This window comes from Eptatretus burgeri, chromosome 13 (genome assembly GCF_056783735.1).
Source record: "Eptatretus burgeri isolate ZD-2024b chromosome 13, Ebu_testis_v1, whole genome shotgun sequence".
Lineage (NCBI taxonomy): Eukaryota > Metazoa > Chordata > Myxini > Myxiniformes > Myxinidae > Eptatretus > Eptatretus burgeri.
This window is the reverse complement of record NC_140973.1, coordinates 5,343,575-5,361,643: the sequence shown is the minus strand read 5'-3', so window position 1 is coordinate 5,361,643 and position 18,069 is coordinate 5,343,575. Positions and strand designations below refer to the sequence as shown.

General features: G+C 40.7%; 1 protein-coding gene across 3 annotated transcripts in view; it reads right to left on the bottom strand.

Moving 5' to 3' along the window:
* Positions 1-15: 15 nt before the first annotated feature.
* The window catches only part of LOC147013712 (parathyroid hormone/parathyroid hormone-related peptide receptor-like), a 27,351-nt gene continuing 9,297 nt past the window's right edge, over positions 16-18,069 (bottom strand). Inside the window, exons 4-15 of one of the 3 annotated variants that reach the window (XM_085850863.1) lie at positions 12,068-12,173; positions 8,557-8,667; positions 7,911-8,035; positions 7,667-7,761; positions 7,323-7,542; positions 7,062-7,215; positions 2,726-2,786; positions 2,271-2,337; positions 2,069-2,163; positions 1,781-1,922; positions 785-826; positions 16-607 (exon numbers count right to left, since the gene is read on the bottom strand). In XM_085850863.1, the coding sequence (XP_085706989.1) occupies positions 293-607; positions 785-826; positions 1,781-1,922; positions 2,069-2,163; positions 2,271-2,337; positions 2,726-2,786; positions 7,062-7,215; positions 7,323-7,542; positions 7,667-7,761; positions 7,911-8,035; positions 8,557-8,667; positions 12,068-12,173 (1,533 nt within the window). In that variant the 3' untranslated portion in view covers positions 16-292. Of the gene's footprint in view, positions 608-784; positions 827-1,780; positions 1,923-2,068; positions 2,164-2,270; positions 2,338-2,725; positions 2,787-7,061; positions 7,216-7,322; positions 7,543-7,666; positions 7,762-7,910; positions 8,036-8,556; positions 8,668-12,067; positions 12,225-18,069 lie in introns of those variants that run through there. The other 2 variants (XM_085850865.1, XM_085850864.1) reach the window with 2 other exon arrangements.

Below are 18,069 nucleotides of genomic sequence, written 5' to 3'. Positions count from 1 at the left end.
TACTAAAACCAGGTGCATATTACGTCAAACATATTTAATGTTCAACCGAAGCGGACTTCGGCTGAGATGGGAAGATTGTGTGAAGAGGGATGCAAGTAAGCCGGGCGTGGCGGGAGAGTGGAGAGAGTCGGCTGGGGATAGAGGACAATGGAGGAGTATTGTACAAAAGGTGAGGCAGCAGCAGCAGCTTGATGCCATTAGGCCTCACCACACATAAAGGGAAATGAGGAAGAAGAAAGAAGCGGGATGGTGTTCGTTGGGAAACAGAGTGCACATGTTACAACAGCCGAGGCTAGGCCAGAGATAGTTGCTGAAACTGATGCTCTGCGGGTAATTGTGAGGTACTGGTGATCGGTATGGTGAGCATTTGGTGATATGAGAGGGTTTTCATGACATTGGTGGTCGTGGTTGTATCAGCGGCGGGCGTGATGCACCAAACAGGAGGTGGTAGGATACCAGCACGGCTCGAAGCATTTGTACTGACGCTGGACGTGGCCTGTGAGGCCGAGGGTGCAGGACCAAGGCCGAGACTTGCACCGCGAGCCTGTCGCTTCAAGTCCACACCCAGGTTCCAGCGTTTCCAGGTTTTCTTCACTTCTGCCTGTACCTAAGGTGGTAAAGCATAACGATATAAAGTAAAGTTGGAAGACCATGCCTCGGTGCACTAGTGTTGGTGTTTCAACACGGTGATTAAACAAAATGACGTGGTTATGAATCTTTGCCACAGTTCCTGTTACAGAGGAACTGGTGATGCAAGCATGCTGTCTATTTTCAGCCAACGTACCTCACCGTTGCAGAAGCAGTAAATGGTGGCAACCAAAAATCCCTGCACAGGTAAACAGATAGACAACAAACAGATGGAGTATGTCATCGGCGAACGATGATTAAAGTGCAAGGCACGAATCATTGGGTAGCAGAGGATCAAAACCTACATCAATATATTTTCTCAAGTTTCATTTCTTACTTCTGCTTCAGCTGTTGGAATAGAGAGTTTATACTTGTACATTAAAAAAATGGAGAATAATCAGATTTGACTTTTGGGGAAGAGGGGGAAAGAGGCCTGGACGAAGCAAAAAGAAAGCTCAAAGGGAATTGGCTAAAATATCTGTATTAAGGGTTCTTTGAGAAAATGTTTGTAGTTTGAGATTCATCATTTCTACAATTGATAATTTAATCACCAACACCAAGTATAAATCATTAGTAATGTTTTAGGATGTACGCAAGTTATCACAAAGAAAGTTTGGAAGTGTAAGAAGATGTACAATTGAATAGTCTTCCTTTGGTACAAACTCTCTAAAATCTAAAGTAAATAATATATTAAAACTGTGCTTGTACTTGGGGGGGGGGGGATGCACTTGAAAATCTGAACATTGTTTTTTCTGTACTCCAAACCACTGACTCCAAACAGGGGTTCAGGATGGGGGGGACGATCCTAGATATCTTTATCTAAATCTGAGTCTGGGAGGACAGTGGTTCGAATCCCGTCTGAGTAATACCAAAGACTTGAAAAATGTTACATGCTACTTCCTTGCTTGAGGCTCAGAATTAAAAAAAAAAGGATAAAATATGGACAAACAACCATAGGTTGGCAATCACAGTGTCGGCTTGATGGGCCTACTGGCCTCCTCTTGTGTTATTAAACGTGCATCGTTAAGCGCTAGCTGCTGGAAGCTGGTACGCCACCAACCTTGTATAAGTAGAATCAACTTGTCCATAAGGACGGGTTCTTTGCTAGTACCGTATTGGGAATTTTAAAAGATTTACCAAAGGACATTATTACCTGAAAGGAGTTGAAGAACATCTCGTAGTGCATTTGCAGCAGCCAAGGCAGGTCGGAACGTGTCGTGTAGGGCATGGCCATGAAAACGACCGAATGCACTCCAAACAGAGGCATGAGGACGAGCATCGAACGCACCAGCTTTCTGTCATCCACACCATCGTTGTTACCAAACTCAAGGCATATTCTCATGGTTTTCATGACCGTAAATCTACACAATTTTTTAAAATTTCATTTCAAAGAATCACTTGTTATAACGTTAATATAATAAAATTCTGACGACGCACTGACCGGTATTGCTGTCGTCCAGCATTTTGCGTGCTGTGCCCCTCACGCAATTTCCTTGCCAGCACTCGCACAATGTGCACAAAGAGGAAAAAGTTCACCTGCGGGAAAAGGGCAAAGGTGAGTATGGTATGGCATCTGTATTCTTGCAAACTCTGTGCTCTCATCTTGGAAAGCATTTGCTACAAGGAAGACGAGCAGTCCTCACCAGAACAGTGGACAAGATGGGAAACTGATATATCCATTTGAGATGTCCGGCACTCGTGTCCCAGCACCTAACAATGTGGTTAGAAGAATACATCGAAACGTTACACTGTACAAGGAACGTTGAAAAGGTTATATATGAACAAGACACTCAAAAGTTCAATCGTTTTCAATGATTTGGAGGGGGCTTATCAGCAGAGATGTACTGTTAGATTTGACAACACACCTTTACATGACTATTAGGCCTCAAGAAGATTAAAATTGGGACAGTATATCTTGCAAGGAATAATTGAATTCCCATCAACACTCAAAAGATAAGTAAACTTGCATCAGTATATTGGTGAATTAATAACTATGGTCTGGGGTCTATCTGGGACCTTACACCACAAAGAACCACAATGAACCTGAGAAGATTAATAGATCCTATTTAGAGTCAAAACAGCACCTTCTGGTACGTACTGTGTATTGGCGAACGTCAGTCTCATGGCCACCCATGCTAGTACCAGGACTGCTGGAACCCCTGGAAGTGGCAGGAAAATGCGGCAGATGGAAGACGGATGATGGGTTCAGGTGGAGTGTATGGCAGATGTGATAATAAAAAAACATGGAGATCATATAAACATGAGATACATTACACATGGCAGTACAGTAAATAACAAGACAAAGAGCAATCAGAGATTGCAAACCCTCGCCAGGACTTCTTTTGAGTGGTGTATAGGTTTTCGGGTAAATCCAATATGGCTGCAAAATCATGTGACCTATGACGTCATATGTTTGACTCTTATTCCTCATGGATAGGCGGTCATAGGTGTAAAGTTTCGCCTCAATCTTTTCAGACATTTCAAAGAAATGATTTTTGAAGGTTTAAAAAAACAAAACAATATGGCTGCTGAATCACATGTCCGATGACATCATGAAAAAAAATTTGTGGACCATTTTATCCCGAGATGACCCTCAAAATTTTTTTATACTGATTGGATGTAGTGTTCTACATAATATGCAATTATGACCTCATAACGAAGGCACCTATGATGTCATAAAAATACCACACTCATGCCCCATGAGGAGTACTTGTTATGTGCCACTTGTACACCCATGGCTTGGGGAACATTTGTATGAAGCTTCCCCTCGATTTGTCCAGCCATTCTAGAGAAGATTTTTTATAGGTTTTAGGGTAAATCCAATATGGATGCCCAACCATGTGACCAATGACATCATATGTGTGAACCTCTTGTTCCTCATGGACAGGTGGTCAAGTGTGTAAAGTTTCATCTCGATCTGTTCAGCCACTTCAGAGAAGAAGATTTTAGATTTTTAAAAGATTTAAACAATATGGCTGCCGAATCACGTGACCAATGACGTCATGATTTTTTTTTCTTCTGTGGACCATTTTATCCCGAGATGACCCTCAAATTTTTTTCATACTTATCAGATGTAGTGTTCTACATATGGTATTATGATGTCACCATGAAGGCACCTCTTAAATCATTAAAAAATCACACTCATTCCACATGAGGTGTACTTGCTCGATGCCAAGTTTCAATTTTTTCCTTGGAGCTGTTTCAGAGATACAGACATCCAAAGTTTTTCCGTTTTTTAACATGGCTGCCACACTGCATGACCTATGACGTCATAATTATTAATAAAGCATTCTGCATGAGTAGTCGCACCAATGGTGAAAATTTTGTCTCAATCCAATAAGCGGTTGCGGAGAAAAACACAAAATTTCTGTGCAAACAGACAAACGGACCCACATGCAATACCCTCTCCGAATCGTTCGGCGAGGGTTACGAGAAAGTATCTTAAAACGCAAAGCCCGTCCGCATCCGATTTGTACTCGAACTAAACTTGATGCAAACGACAGTTAAAAAACTTGTACATTTTATTCATTTGTGTTCTCCATATTCACATCATAAAGGTTTGTTGACGATTTGAGGGAAAAAAATCTCAATTGGTAAAAATGTTATGACCTGGACAGACACACTGAAGCTCAATTGGTAAATAAATAAAGAAACACGGAAGCGATTTAAAAAACCAAAACTCCAGGTCTCACGCTTGACACGCTGTGACGTGGCTGATAAGGGTTATTTATGGTCACTATGACTTTGCCCTTTCACATTTTGCCCCAAATTTTTTATTATTATTATATTCTCCATATTCATATTTTTGGGTTTAGCGAATGTCTTGCTAACGCGTGCCTAAACCTTAAACGCATACGACGCACAACTAATCGCACGTTTAAGTATCAATTTACGAAGGGAGATAAACAGCCGATTAGCTTGTGAAACGCCCACATATCTCGAAACTCCAATTGAAATGATGCACTTGCATATAATCATGGCGCCACGGACAGTTGTTTGAGGGGATTCAGAGCGTTGCCCATCATCGTAGGTTGATCCAGGTAATCTTACACGAGATTCAGCAGACATAAAATTATTCCTTCAAGAGTCTGTTATGCCGAACAAATTTGATATTGTCATACTTCTCCAGAGGATTGTCTCTACCCTCGAAGATTCTCAATGCACGTTGGCGAACTGCCCTATTCCTACTTTCTTCTGCCTCCTCTTGAGCTAATTCAAGCAAACATCGTTTGTAAACAAGCAATTATAAACCATCCAATGCTTGGTTCAAGGCCTTAAACACACTCTTAACCATGCCCTCGCTGACATATCAAAGTTTATTTGTGATTTAAACGCTTGTCATTAGATTTTGATAGCTCAATAGATAAACACTCTTTGGCGATTGGCGACTAACTTTGAACAGGTGATCATCGCACGATTAGAGATTCTACACGGGTCTAATTCTACAACGCCTTTCGTAAATTTGGCCCTAAATATTTAGCCAATGTAAATGGGAGTGGGATCCAATCATGAGTTTAGTTCGGTGGTTGCATCATTCCTGAGCTGGGCCACTGATGCGGTGCTCTCTGTAGATCAGAGCAGGAATTCGTTCAGGGTCCCGGTGATAGCTCGCATCCTCTTTACGAAGGACACCGTGGGAACTTTGACGTCCTCCAACCAATGCCAGCAGACAGGACACCCGGCTTAACGTCCTTCCGATGGACGGCGAATACATTGATGCCTCGCCCTGCACATGGTTTATAGTCGGGTCAGCAATCGAACCCAGACTAGACATGTCAAAGGAGAATTGGCTACCTCTGAGCTATCCTGACGGACTCTCGAGATTTCGACAAACGTTTCACAGTCACGGCTGTGAAAGTATTCATGAAACACAGACTCTCCACATGAGTTCCATGAAATTTCACACTTTTAATAAACCACACGTGTTGTCAGTGTTTAAACTTCAAATTACCCAATGCCTACTATGTAGCATTGTGCGTTTGTGTTCGTCGCAGCCTTTGCCACCACAATGTGAGAACTGACACTGAAACTGAAATTCTGTGATTTTCCAACTGTTGGGCCAATTATTGTTTTTTCTTCTTCTATTTATACCATAATGTACTGCCATAAATATAAATCACCCAAGAGATCTTTATGAATACCATAGAATACGAGTTCAGTTCAGTATATCTGGATTTGGTGTAAATGCAGGATAAAGGTTTATCGTCTCATTGGGTTCATTTTGTAAAACATTGACGTTCACAATATCTAACATCCAAGGTGATGTTCACAATGTTTATCATCCAAGGTGATGTTCACAATATCTATCATCCAAGGTGATGTTCACAATGTCTATCATCCAAGGTGATGTTCACAATGTCTATCATCCAAGGTGATGTTCACAATATCTAACATCCAAGGTGATGTTCACAATGTCTATCATCCAAGGTGATGTTCACAATATCTATCATCCAAGGTGATGTTCACATTATCTATCATCCAAGGTGATGTTCACAATATCTATCATCCAAGGTGATGTTCACAATATCTATCATCCAAGGTGATGTTCACAATGTCTATCATCCAAGGTGATGGTAAGTAAACTGTTCACTCATTCCCCAAACAAGGTCAAAATGAGGTAAGATCCTCGTCCTCTTAATGATGACGTCATAAAACGAATATACGTCATTGTGATGTATCAGGTTTTCAATAAATTATCTGTGCTAATGCCTGGCTTGATTCCCGCAAACAAAATTCAAACAGCTTGCCTAGTTTCGGAGATAATGGTAGAGGTGATTTCCATTAGCGGCGATATTATGACGTCATAACTTTTTTTCTATGAGGAATTTTCAAAATCGGAGATGGTTACTGTCTGCGTAGGGTATTTTTACATGTATACGCCAAGTTTCAGGAAGTTTCGATGAAAACCGTAAGCTGTGAAACAAAAAAGTCCACAAGAAGAAGCAGAAGAACAACAACGTGAGTAAGACTTGGAGATCCTCCACGAGGATCTAAAAATACAATTTCTGCTGAATGTCCACCTCCTTCCCTGTCAGACTATGTTTGTTTCTTGTCTTTCCGTAGACAAATGTTCAGACGTTCTCACACCACTTTTGCTCGGTGGTTCCTTCACACGTTCTTACCACTCCATTTCTTGCTCGGTAATATTTGCGTGTGATTTCGAAGGGATCACTACATCAGTGTGTGTTCAACTTTTACTTTTCCTATTTCATTTTTTTCAGGCAGGACTGCATGGGATGAAAAAGAAAAAAAAACCACAGGTGGGATCGAGGGCTTCTCTTTATTTTGATCCTTGTTCTGGGTCCTCATCAAGGGTCCTTTTACGTATTGACATTAAACAACATTAGATGCCCTTCTGTACTTCAAAAATTGAGAGAGAAAAAGCATTACATGTTAGAACACCTCCCCTGCAGCCTTCGAAGCGTACCACGTACCCCAACCAAGCAAGTTGAAGGCCAGTAAGTGCCTTGGTTCCGAGTGAAAGGCACGGTAAACCAGGCCGTGCAGGTAAAGACCCTCGACCAGGACCCAGAAGTGATTGGTCGCGAGGAAGTAGAGGAAAATCGTCACAGCTACCTTGCAGCCAACCTGCCAAATGGAGGATGCCTCTTCAGATACATTCCATGGTATATTTAATCCGAATGGGAAGAAGCCACAAGATAGTGACAAAAAAAAAAACAAAATGGTGGCCTTACATGGCGAGGAGCATAGATTGGTGACATTTGGTTGAGGCCAGCAGTGGCTGCTGAGGTTGGAGTGCAGCGAGTTGGAGAATCGAGGGCGAGGGCACTCGGAGAGTCATGAGCATCGCTGCTGTCGTAAAGCACGGCGTCCTTCACGAAGATGCTGATTGCCCGAAACATGAAGGACATGAACAGGTGCATGTGGATGTAATTCCTTGTGCAGTGAAGGCGCCTGAAGAACAACGAGATGGTGTTAGTCGTTAAGTTTAAATTTGCATCATGCTCGTAACTCAAGATTAACAACGATTTACTGCGACGACCTTGTCGAAAGCGATCGTTCCTTTCATAGCAATTACTTAAAATAGCCGAGGATGAAGAGGGCGATGGAGAGCGAAGACAGTGACATTGAGTAACCCACGGTGTAAATCACGTACAGCCGATCAAACACCTTCTGTTCGCACACACGTAATAGCAAAGTCTCACATGACCCATGACATACAAAGGGTTGCTTGTTCAGCGAACTCGAATGACTGCGTCACTATAGTGCGCCACTGCTTGCAGAGCTAATGTAGAAACTTAAATGACTTCAGGAGACATCACCTTCTCCTGGAGATGTTTCTCTGGCCTAAGAAAAGCCGCACACTCTGTGTAGTTGGCCCATGTCTTGTTGAGGTCAGGAAGGAATTTCCAGCGTCCTGTCGCATCACAAGTTCTGTGAGCAAAGCCTGTAGATTGAACAAACATCATAGTTAAGAATAATTATACAAGAGTTGATCTTTCAGCCGGTATATGCAATGGCCACCAGGACCTTATACCGATATATTGGAGTGGAGGTCAAGCTCCAGCACCAACGATCATTGCTGCGGCGTGTTTGTTTCAACTTCATCATAAACCATTGGAAGTAATGCCACGAAGACATTTGTACCTTATCTGGAATTTAAATTCCAGATAAGGTATTGCATCGTGCACCGTCCATCTCCCATTTCGACTTCTCCCGCCAAAGCGCTGTTCCGGCTGAAATTTGGCAGCAACGTTCCCCTCCTGACTGTTCCGGTCACGTGACTTTAAGTATGTCAAAATGACCGACTGAGTAAATTTCTTCGAAAATCTTCCTCTCCCTTCAGAATGCCACCAAATTTGGGGTACAACATTAGGCCAGGGCCCGGGTAAGCTCCAGGGTCCAGTCGTCCTTTTGTTGTTTCTGTTGCAAGAACTGATGGTTCAAGAGAGGCAGTGCCTCACTCACCGCGGTGGTTGAAGTCGTAAATGTAGGCAGGACACTGTACGGACACTAATGTTCCTGGAGAGCTGGAAGGCCAGCAGATCAATCCATCCCACTCAGGCCGACAGCGGGAGGCTGAGAGGAGAAGTTTGCCATAATTACTAAGACAACACAATTGTGACATCATATGACCTGTATTGAACACCTGTGGCTCATGCAAAAGCCATGCATTCTTTAATACATACATATATATATATATATATATATATATATATATATATATATATATATATATATATATATAATTAATTTTAAATTTCTAAGCTTACTATTGATTTGAGGCTTACTATCGATACCACCCCAACAATAGAGAACAACAAGAGATGGGAGGAGGGGACTTACAGAAAGTTAAAGGAAACAAGGAAATGACAGTTAAACAAGGAAACAAATCCAGCAAATAGTCAATTGTTCCTTCACACCATGTTACATCACAAACTAGTGATCAGGTAAACCTCATGCGATGACACCAGCAAAAGCTGATGGAGTCGAGACAGGTTGAACCGACAGTCACCAGCCATACTTTCACAAAACAAATATCATCATCATAATATAATGGGCGTAAGCCTGGAACTTCGAACACACTTCTCTCCAAACATATTCTGTTCATAATTCCGAAATCTTCACATTATGTGCTCCATGTATTTACGCAGGTGATAGCGGATTCAAAAAATCAAGTATAGATAGAATTTTCAAAGAGGGAATCTATGACGTCACAATCAGCAGCGTTCGGCGGCAATCCGACGGCCCGGTCCCAGACAACGTGTCAATAATCTAAAGCGACCGGTCTCAAACCCTACCATGGGCACCCAGACACGCCACCATTATGAACTGAGCTGTTGAATGTGGCGCAAAACATCCAAAGAAACTACGTAACCGAGTATTGTGATCCGTCCTTTCCGTCGTAGACGGGTATCTGCTGGTACCTTTAATGGGGAGGAGGATTATTGAACATCGTTCCCTCCCTCCCAATTCCATATCTAGGCAATGCATGACGTCATTGCCAGGTGCCGAAGGAAGGGAGTACAGTTTTTACTCCATTTGTTTTCTTGTTTGTTTGTCCGGGCGATATCTCAGCCATCCTTTGTGCTAAGAAGCTGAAATTTGGGGACAAAAGTGAAGTGCTTTGGCAAAAACGATATTTTTAAATATTTTTGGAATAATTAATTTGCCTGGTGTTGGCTTAATGGTTAGGGTGGCGGGCTTTGGATCCTAGTGTCCCGAGTTCAAATCCTGCTCGGCTGTTGAATTAATACCAGGTGGGGTTGACTCGGCCTGTCATCCTTCCGAGGTCGGCTCAATGAGTGCCAGCTTGCTGGTATACTGTGTCGGAGTGACGACCCGTCCAGGATTGTGCCCAATAATCAAGGAGATTGCTTAGGCAGCACCAACGCTCTGCACAGAGTGCGGTCCCAATGGATGGATGGAACAATGTTTAATTATTATTATATATATTTATTACTTATTTATTTTCTTTCTCATCTGAGCAATATCTCGGGCACCCTTTGAGCTTGGAAACTGATATTTCGACATGACGGTGAACAAGTGATTTGGCTATAAAGGGTATTTTGTACCGCTCCTTCCCAATTCCATATCCAGGCGCCGCAAGAAGGGAGGACTCAGTTTTCACTCTGTTTTCTTGTTTCCCTGTTTGTTTGTCCGGGTGATATCTCAGCCATCCTTTGATCTGGAAAGCTGAAATTTGGGGACAAAAGTGAAGATATGCTTCGGCAATAATGTTACTTTTTCATTTTTGATTAATCAATTAATTTCATAATTATTTAATAATGATTGATTTATTAATTACTTATTTATTTTATTTCTCATCCTGGCAATATCTCAGGCACCTTTTGAGCTCGGAAGCTGATATTTGGACATGACAGTGACCAAGTGGTTTGGCTATAAAGAGTATTTTTGATTTATTGATTAATCAATTCATCGATTAATTATTCATTTTGCGATTAATTACTTAATTTTCAAAAAGTCACAGATTCGGATGAAACACAAGTGGTTTAGATATGCTATTTGGCAATTATTGAGAAATGAATTATTTTACGATTTTTTTGATATTTTTTAATTCTGCAATTCATCAATCAATTATTGTACACCGCTCCCTCCCAATTCCGACTCCATGTTCTACAAGGCAGCATTGTTGGGCAACGAAGGTGACCTGGCGATGTCGTGTGCTGGAGGATTTGTTATTTATTTATTTGGCATGGGGGCGGTGCACTTTGAAAGTACTACAACCTCTTTTCTTTCCTTTCGAGTACAAACTATAATAAGTGGATGAAGAAGGCAATGCAGATTGACAAACAAGGGAATGCAAACTGATAAATTAGGGATTGCGACTGACAAACAAGAAAAAAGAGCGATCAGAGATTGCAAACCCTTACCAAGATTCATTTTGAATGGTGTATTTTTTACAAGTTTCAGGGTAAATCCAATATAGCTACCAAACCATGTGACCAATGACATCATTTGTGTGAACCTTTTGTTCCTCGTGGACAGGCAGTCATACATGTAAAGTTTTGCCTCGATTTGGTCAGCCACTTCAGAGAAGATTTTTGAAAGTTTTTCTTTTTAAACAATATGGCTGCCAAATCACGTGACCGATGACGTCATGAATTTGTGAACCATTTTATCCCTAGATTACCCGCAAAAATTTTCATACTGATTGGATGTGGCATTCTACATATAAATTTATGACGTCATAACGAGGACAGCTATGATGTCATAAAAATCACACTCATTCCCCAGGAGGAGTACTTGCTATGTGCCAAGTTTCAATTTTTTCTTTGGTGCGGTTTCAGAGATACAGAGATCCAAAGTTTTTCCGATTTTTCAATATGGCTGCCACACCACGTGACCTATTACATCACAATCATCATTAAAACATTCTACATGAGTAATCGCACCAATGGTGACAATTTTGTCTCAATCCGATAAGTGGTTGCGGAGAAAAACACTAAGGTTCTGTGCGGACAGACAAACAAACGGACCCAAATGCAATACCCTCTCCGAATCCTTCGGCGAGGGTAACAACGGAATGCAGACTGACAAATATGGGATTGTGCACACTGATGAGTAAGGGATTGCAGACTGATAAACAAGGAAATGTGCACACTGATAAACAAGGGATTGCACACTGATAAACAAGGAAATGTGCACACTGATAAACAAGGGATTGCACACTGATAAACAAGGGATTGCACACTGATAAACAAGGGATTGCAGACTGATAAACAAGGAAATGTGCACACTGATAAACAAGGGATTGCACACTGATAAACAAGGGATTGCAGACTGATAAACAAGGGATTGCAGACTGATAAACAAGGAAATGTGCACACTGATAAACAAGGGATTGCACACTGATAAACAAGGGATTGCAGACTGATAAACAAGGGATTGCACACTGATAAACAAGATGGGAAACAAGTAACGAAAAATGATGGGGAGTGTGATTGTTGAGACCTACCAAAGGTATTGATGGAGTTGTTTCCAATCGTAAGGTGACATTGCTGCTCAGCCTCCAGAAGGATCTTTACCTGCTCTTCCTTCGACATCACATAACTACCTTTCACCTGTCCACTCCAAAAATATGCACGTACACACACCATGTATCACAAAACTCATCCGATGAATGTTAGTATCACCTTCAGAGTGGTATGTTGGGTTATCAATTAGCAAAACAAACTTTTACATTGATCATGGAAAGGCATGTTACCATTGTATATTTATTATCAACATTTGAATTGGTCGTTTTGAAACAGGATTATAAAGGAAAAATTGTTAAAACTGACATATGTGCTGACAAAGGTAAACAAACATATTTCTCAACAACAAAATGCCTAATATGGTACCTGATTACAGATCTGTTACTTATGGAGTTTCTTGGGCCCATCATTGTGATTACAGACAAAAAGGGGGTGAGAATGAGGAAACATGAGAACCCTTATAAAATACATTATTTCTTCACATAAATCTATATTGGAAAAAAATAATTGACAAGTTTGGCCACGTTAGTTACATTCTTTCGGAGGCAACGCTGCACTACCTGTTAATGTAACGTACCTGCACATTGCGGTCGGAATTTGAAATTTAGCCAGGGGTACTGGTCCACAATGACATCCTCTTTTCGAAAGGTGCCATGGGATCTTTAACGTCCAAAAGAGAAAGCTTGCAGATAGGATATTCGTTGATGGGATATCCTGACTGCAAGATATCAAGGTGACGGTTTATAGTTGGGAAGTGAATTGAACCCAGACTAGTCTACTCAAAGGTGAGTATGCAACACCTGAGCTACCTTGTGAGCTATATCGGATCTATTCAGGATACTACATCTTTTAAGGTTCTCATTGTGATCTGATGGAGATGTTCAAGATAATGAAGGGAACCGATAAAATTAATGCAGAAGTAATTATCAGCAAAATAGATAAAGCGATAGTTTCAGAGGCCACAGCCTGAAAGCAAAGAAGAGGAGTGTTAGGATGGTAATGAGGTAGGGGTCTTTCACTCAGAGGGTAGTTACCTCCATCAACAAAGATGGATGGAGGTTATGTTTTCACCCCTGTCTGTCTGTCTGTATTTCAATCGACGACAGGTCACAATTTCAAATCGATCTTCACAAAATTTCACCATCTCGTACAGTTCGTCAGAAGCAAGAAGCCTTTTGTTTTTAGGTCAAAAGGTCAAAAGGTCAACATAAAACAAAAGTCCACAACTTTGTCAAATTTCTAAAATCCTCAATTTTCATCCGATTGACTTGAAACTGAAACAGGATTTGCATATTTAGTCACTGTATTCAACTACCAATTATTTTAAGGTCAACATAGGCCAAAAGGTCCACATCGACCAATTATTTTAAGGTCAACATAGGCCAAAAGATCAACACAGGCCAAAAGGTCAATATCAGCCGAATTTCTAAAATCCTCAATTTTCATCTGATTGACTTAAAATTGAAACAGGATTTGCATATTTAGTCACTGTATTCAACTACCAATTATTTTAAGGTCAACATAGGCCAAAAGGTCCACATCGACCAATTATTTTAAGGTCAACATAGGCCAAAAGATCAACATAGGCCAAAAGATCAATATCAGCCGAATTTCTAAAATCCTCAATTTTCATCTGATTGACTTAAAATTGAAACAGGATTTGCATATTTAGTCACTGTATTCAACTACCAATTATTTTAAGGTCAACATAGGCCAAAAGGTCTACATCGACCAATTATTTTAAAGTCAACATAGGCCAAAAGATCAACATAGGCCAAAAGGTCAATATCGGCCGAATTTCTAAAATCCTCAATTTTCATCCGATTGACTTGAAATTGAAACAGGATTTGCATATTTAGTCACTGTATTCAACTACTAATTATTTTAAGGTCAACATAGGCCAAAAGGTCAACATCGACCAATTATTTTAAAGTCAGCACAGGCCAAAAGGTCAATATCAGCCGAATTTCTAAAATCATCAAATTTTCATCCGATTTACTTGGAATTTGAAAAGGATTTACATATTTGGTCATTGAATCAACCACCAATTATTTTTGAGGTCAAATGTGTTTTATGGATTTTGCAAGTTGTGTGCTCTGCATTTCTTCTTGTTTGTCTGTCTCTCTGTTTGTCTGTTTGTTTGTTTGTCCGCACAGAACTTTCATATTTTTCTCCGCAACTGCTTGTCGGATTTAGACAAAATTTTCACCATAGGTGTGACTACTGATGTAGATAACTATGTTTCAATGATAACTATGATATCATAGCTTACGTGATGTGGCCGCCATATTGGAAAAACTTTGGACCTCTATATCTCTGAAACCGCACCAAGGAAAAAATTTAAACTTGGCACATATCAAGTACTCCTCATGGCGAATGAGTGTGATTTTTATGACGTCATAAGTACCTTCGATATGACGTCATAATAGCATATGTAGAACGCTACATCGGATCAGCATGAAAATTTTTGAGGGTCATCTAGGGACAAAATCCCTGGAGTTTTTTGATGAAAATTTTGATAAAATTCATAGAATTTTTTTTAAAAATTGATATCATCGGTCACATGATTTAGCAGCCACATATATTTTTTAAACCTTCAAAAATCTTCTTCTTGGAAATGGCTGAACAGTTTGAGGCGAAACTTGGCATATACGACCGCCTATCCACAAAATCAAAAGGATCATACATATTATGTCATCGGTCACATGGTTTGGCAGCCATATTGGATTTACCCTAAAACATGTAAAAAAATCTTTTTCTACAGAATAGCTGGACAGATCAAGGGGAAACTTCACACAAATGTTCCCTAAGGCATGCGTGTACAAGTTTGTGAAGGAATAATTGCTAAGTCACATGGTTTAGCAGCCATATTGGATTTAAGAAAAATATTAAATAATGTTTTCTCTGGAACCACTTAATCACTCAACGTGAAACTTCACAATTATGATCTCATCGTGATGGGGATTACTTATTTTAAATTTCAACTTGATCGGATACATGGTCTGGAAGCCAGAATTATTAAATTTTTTGATCTGGGTTCTTTTTTTTTTTTTCGTTTTTATTTTTTGAATAAGGCTCACTTGGATGTTCCTGGATGTGTTTAAGGGTGGAGGAGTAGCAGCTGAAATGTGAATCCTATCCAGGTTCCTCCTGATGACTTCATCTTTGCTCTTTGCATGTTTGGGTTCCTTCTGATTACTCCAATGCAGGACTGTACCTATTTGGTCTTACATTTGATTACCTCCTCCACCAAAGGTGTTGTATTATAAATGTACCCAGTTCATTGCGTCTTTTCTTCCATTGATCCAGCATAGTCTGCACCAAGTGTTAGCCTGGAAGTTCTACCCCACATTATTACCGACACAACCGAAGGTGGAAGGACGTTATGTTTTCACCCCTCTCTGTCTGTTTGTCTGTTTGTTTGTCTGTTTGTTTGTCTGTTTGTTTGCAGGATTTCTCAAAAAGTTGTGGACGGATCCGATGAAATTTGGTGGGCATGTTGGGTGTGTGACTAGGATGAACTGATTATGTTTTGGTGAAGATCCGGATCCGGATCCGACTACTATAATTTTTAAAGTGATTCTTCACCATTGAGAGATAGGGCCAAAAACGATATAGTACTGCATAGTATGTTATTTCAAAAGTATAATGGGCCCGATATGTTCTCGTGGATCAGGATTTACGTGGCAGAGGTATGCGCTCTACCCACTCGGCTGAGCAGCAACCAATAGTAATGGAAAGGGGAGGGACATGGTGCATCATCAGTGACACATGGGCCTAAAGCCATATAGGTGGGGGCAACAACAGAAGATGGAGGGGAGACACTGGAGAGCCAGAGCAGAAGGTTGCTCTGTTGGACTGCTCACACTGCAAGGAAAGCACATCCCCACCCAGCTTGCCAAGCCTCTCCACATCCCAGCATACGTCATAGCGTACGGATCGGGAGCTGATTTGGCAGCTGCCGATGGGCTCGATTTCTGTTCACGGCTTGTGGCATCTCCACCAACTCTTTCGAGTTTTCTGGAACATTATTGTCTCGTCCTACCCTCTTTGTCTACCTCACGTTGAATGACTGGAGCCCTAAAGACATAGTTATTTAAGGAATCTTCTGATTATTCGTTTTGTGGGTGCATATGTGCGGTTGTGGAGAAGGGGTTTTTATTGTTACACCATCAACCGGGCTATGATGGTTATTATTGATTTATTGTTGCATTTATCATAATTCATTCCTTGTGTTTCCTTCCCCTGTGAAATTTGCATAATTAAATACATCTGGTCTCAGGGGTGAATTCAGCATGTCATCGTTCTCCTGGGGGTGATTAAGGGAAGATTTGAGGGATAATTGGCGTAGTTTGTCACCCTGCATATCCGGACCAAATTGGAATAATGCAGGGTTGATTCGGACTTCCAATCCAGAAGGTATTCCGACATTAGGTGCATGATCCAGTGGGGAAGATTCCAAATCGGACGCATTAAAGATGAATATTTGAACCAGGCTACTGGGATGACCGAGTTACAGCAACAGTATGTATATATATATATATATATATATATATATATATATATATATATATATATATATATATATATATATATATATATTGTATGTATATATAAATAAAAAACGAAGACCCACCCACATCACTCACCTATGAATGGAGGAAATAACCAATTAGCTCTCACCTAATCAATTAAACCCAAGTGGCTGGGATTAAAAAACAAATTGACTCCTCCCATGCACTTCTCACCGAAAAAGCTGCATAAAGCAACCATGAAAGACGACCAAGGTAAGCCCTTTGCTGTTTCAAACCCTTCCCAGAGTTCCTCCACAGCTGTAAATATGTTCATAAACAGTACATATATGAGAGAATCCCAATGCTACACACCCTCTCAGCTGCTGGACTGACTTCATCGCTTGTTGGCGAACCAATGAACATTCAGATGTGGTTCAGATGTGAACCAGAGGTTCAGATGTGAACACTAACAGCCAAAACTGATTATTGTTTTGGCTTATTCAAATTTATTATATGTCCTTAGTTTGAAATTCTGTTCACAACGTCTGTTCCTATTTTGCCTTTACCACCGATCACTCAAATCCCACATATTTCACACCACCAAGTTAATCATGTCTTCACATCCCCTTCACTGCAATCATGCAATTAGCGTTATGGACAAGTCAAACGAGATCTGCAACAGATGAGATAAATTGTGACAGGGGTGTTGAGGGTGGGAGAGACCCTTGTTAGGTCTAGATTTTCACTGAATTCCATTGAATGTGACTCTGTGTACATCATTCCATAAAGGTGATTGCAATTAGGTTGTAAATCCCATTGTAACCTCGCCCTCCCCCTCACCCCCCACCACGACCACTCAACCCCTGCCCTTCTGTTTGGAGCCATCAGCATATTACGTATGCAAAATGTCAGAGTTCATTTTCCTCTCCCACACACTCATTTTTCCCCCAGTCCATGTACACCCCAAACATCCGCTTTCCCCTCCCTCCTTTTTCCACCCCTCCTCTGATTCCCCCTTTCACTCATATTCTGCTGGATTATTTTAACTTTCCAAAAATATTCACAATTAAAAAAAAATACTCCCTCGACTTCTGTGCCCTCATCTCCATATGTAATATGAAGATGACTACTTAAAGTACAAAAAAAGAAACAAACAATAACTCGAACATTTCGAACTGCCCTTTGCACATGCTTTGAATTCATCGATGATATTACATTTTTGACTCTGAGTGTAAAAATTTACGGAATGTCATGAAAACATCGACAGCCCTCTCTTCTCGTGAAGGAACTTACAAGAGCCGTATTGTATTCAGTTGTGTCACTATGTGATGTGAATGTCACCTCGATCCAGCTTCTAGCTCTCACGAGGAATGTGGTATATATGTCAGGCATGACAGCCGAAGGGGATGTGAGGGATAGTTGGAGTGAGAATTGATGCGGAAAGAGAGAGGTGTTGTGATGAAAACACA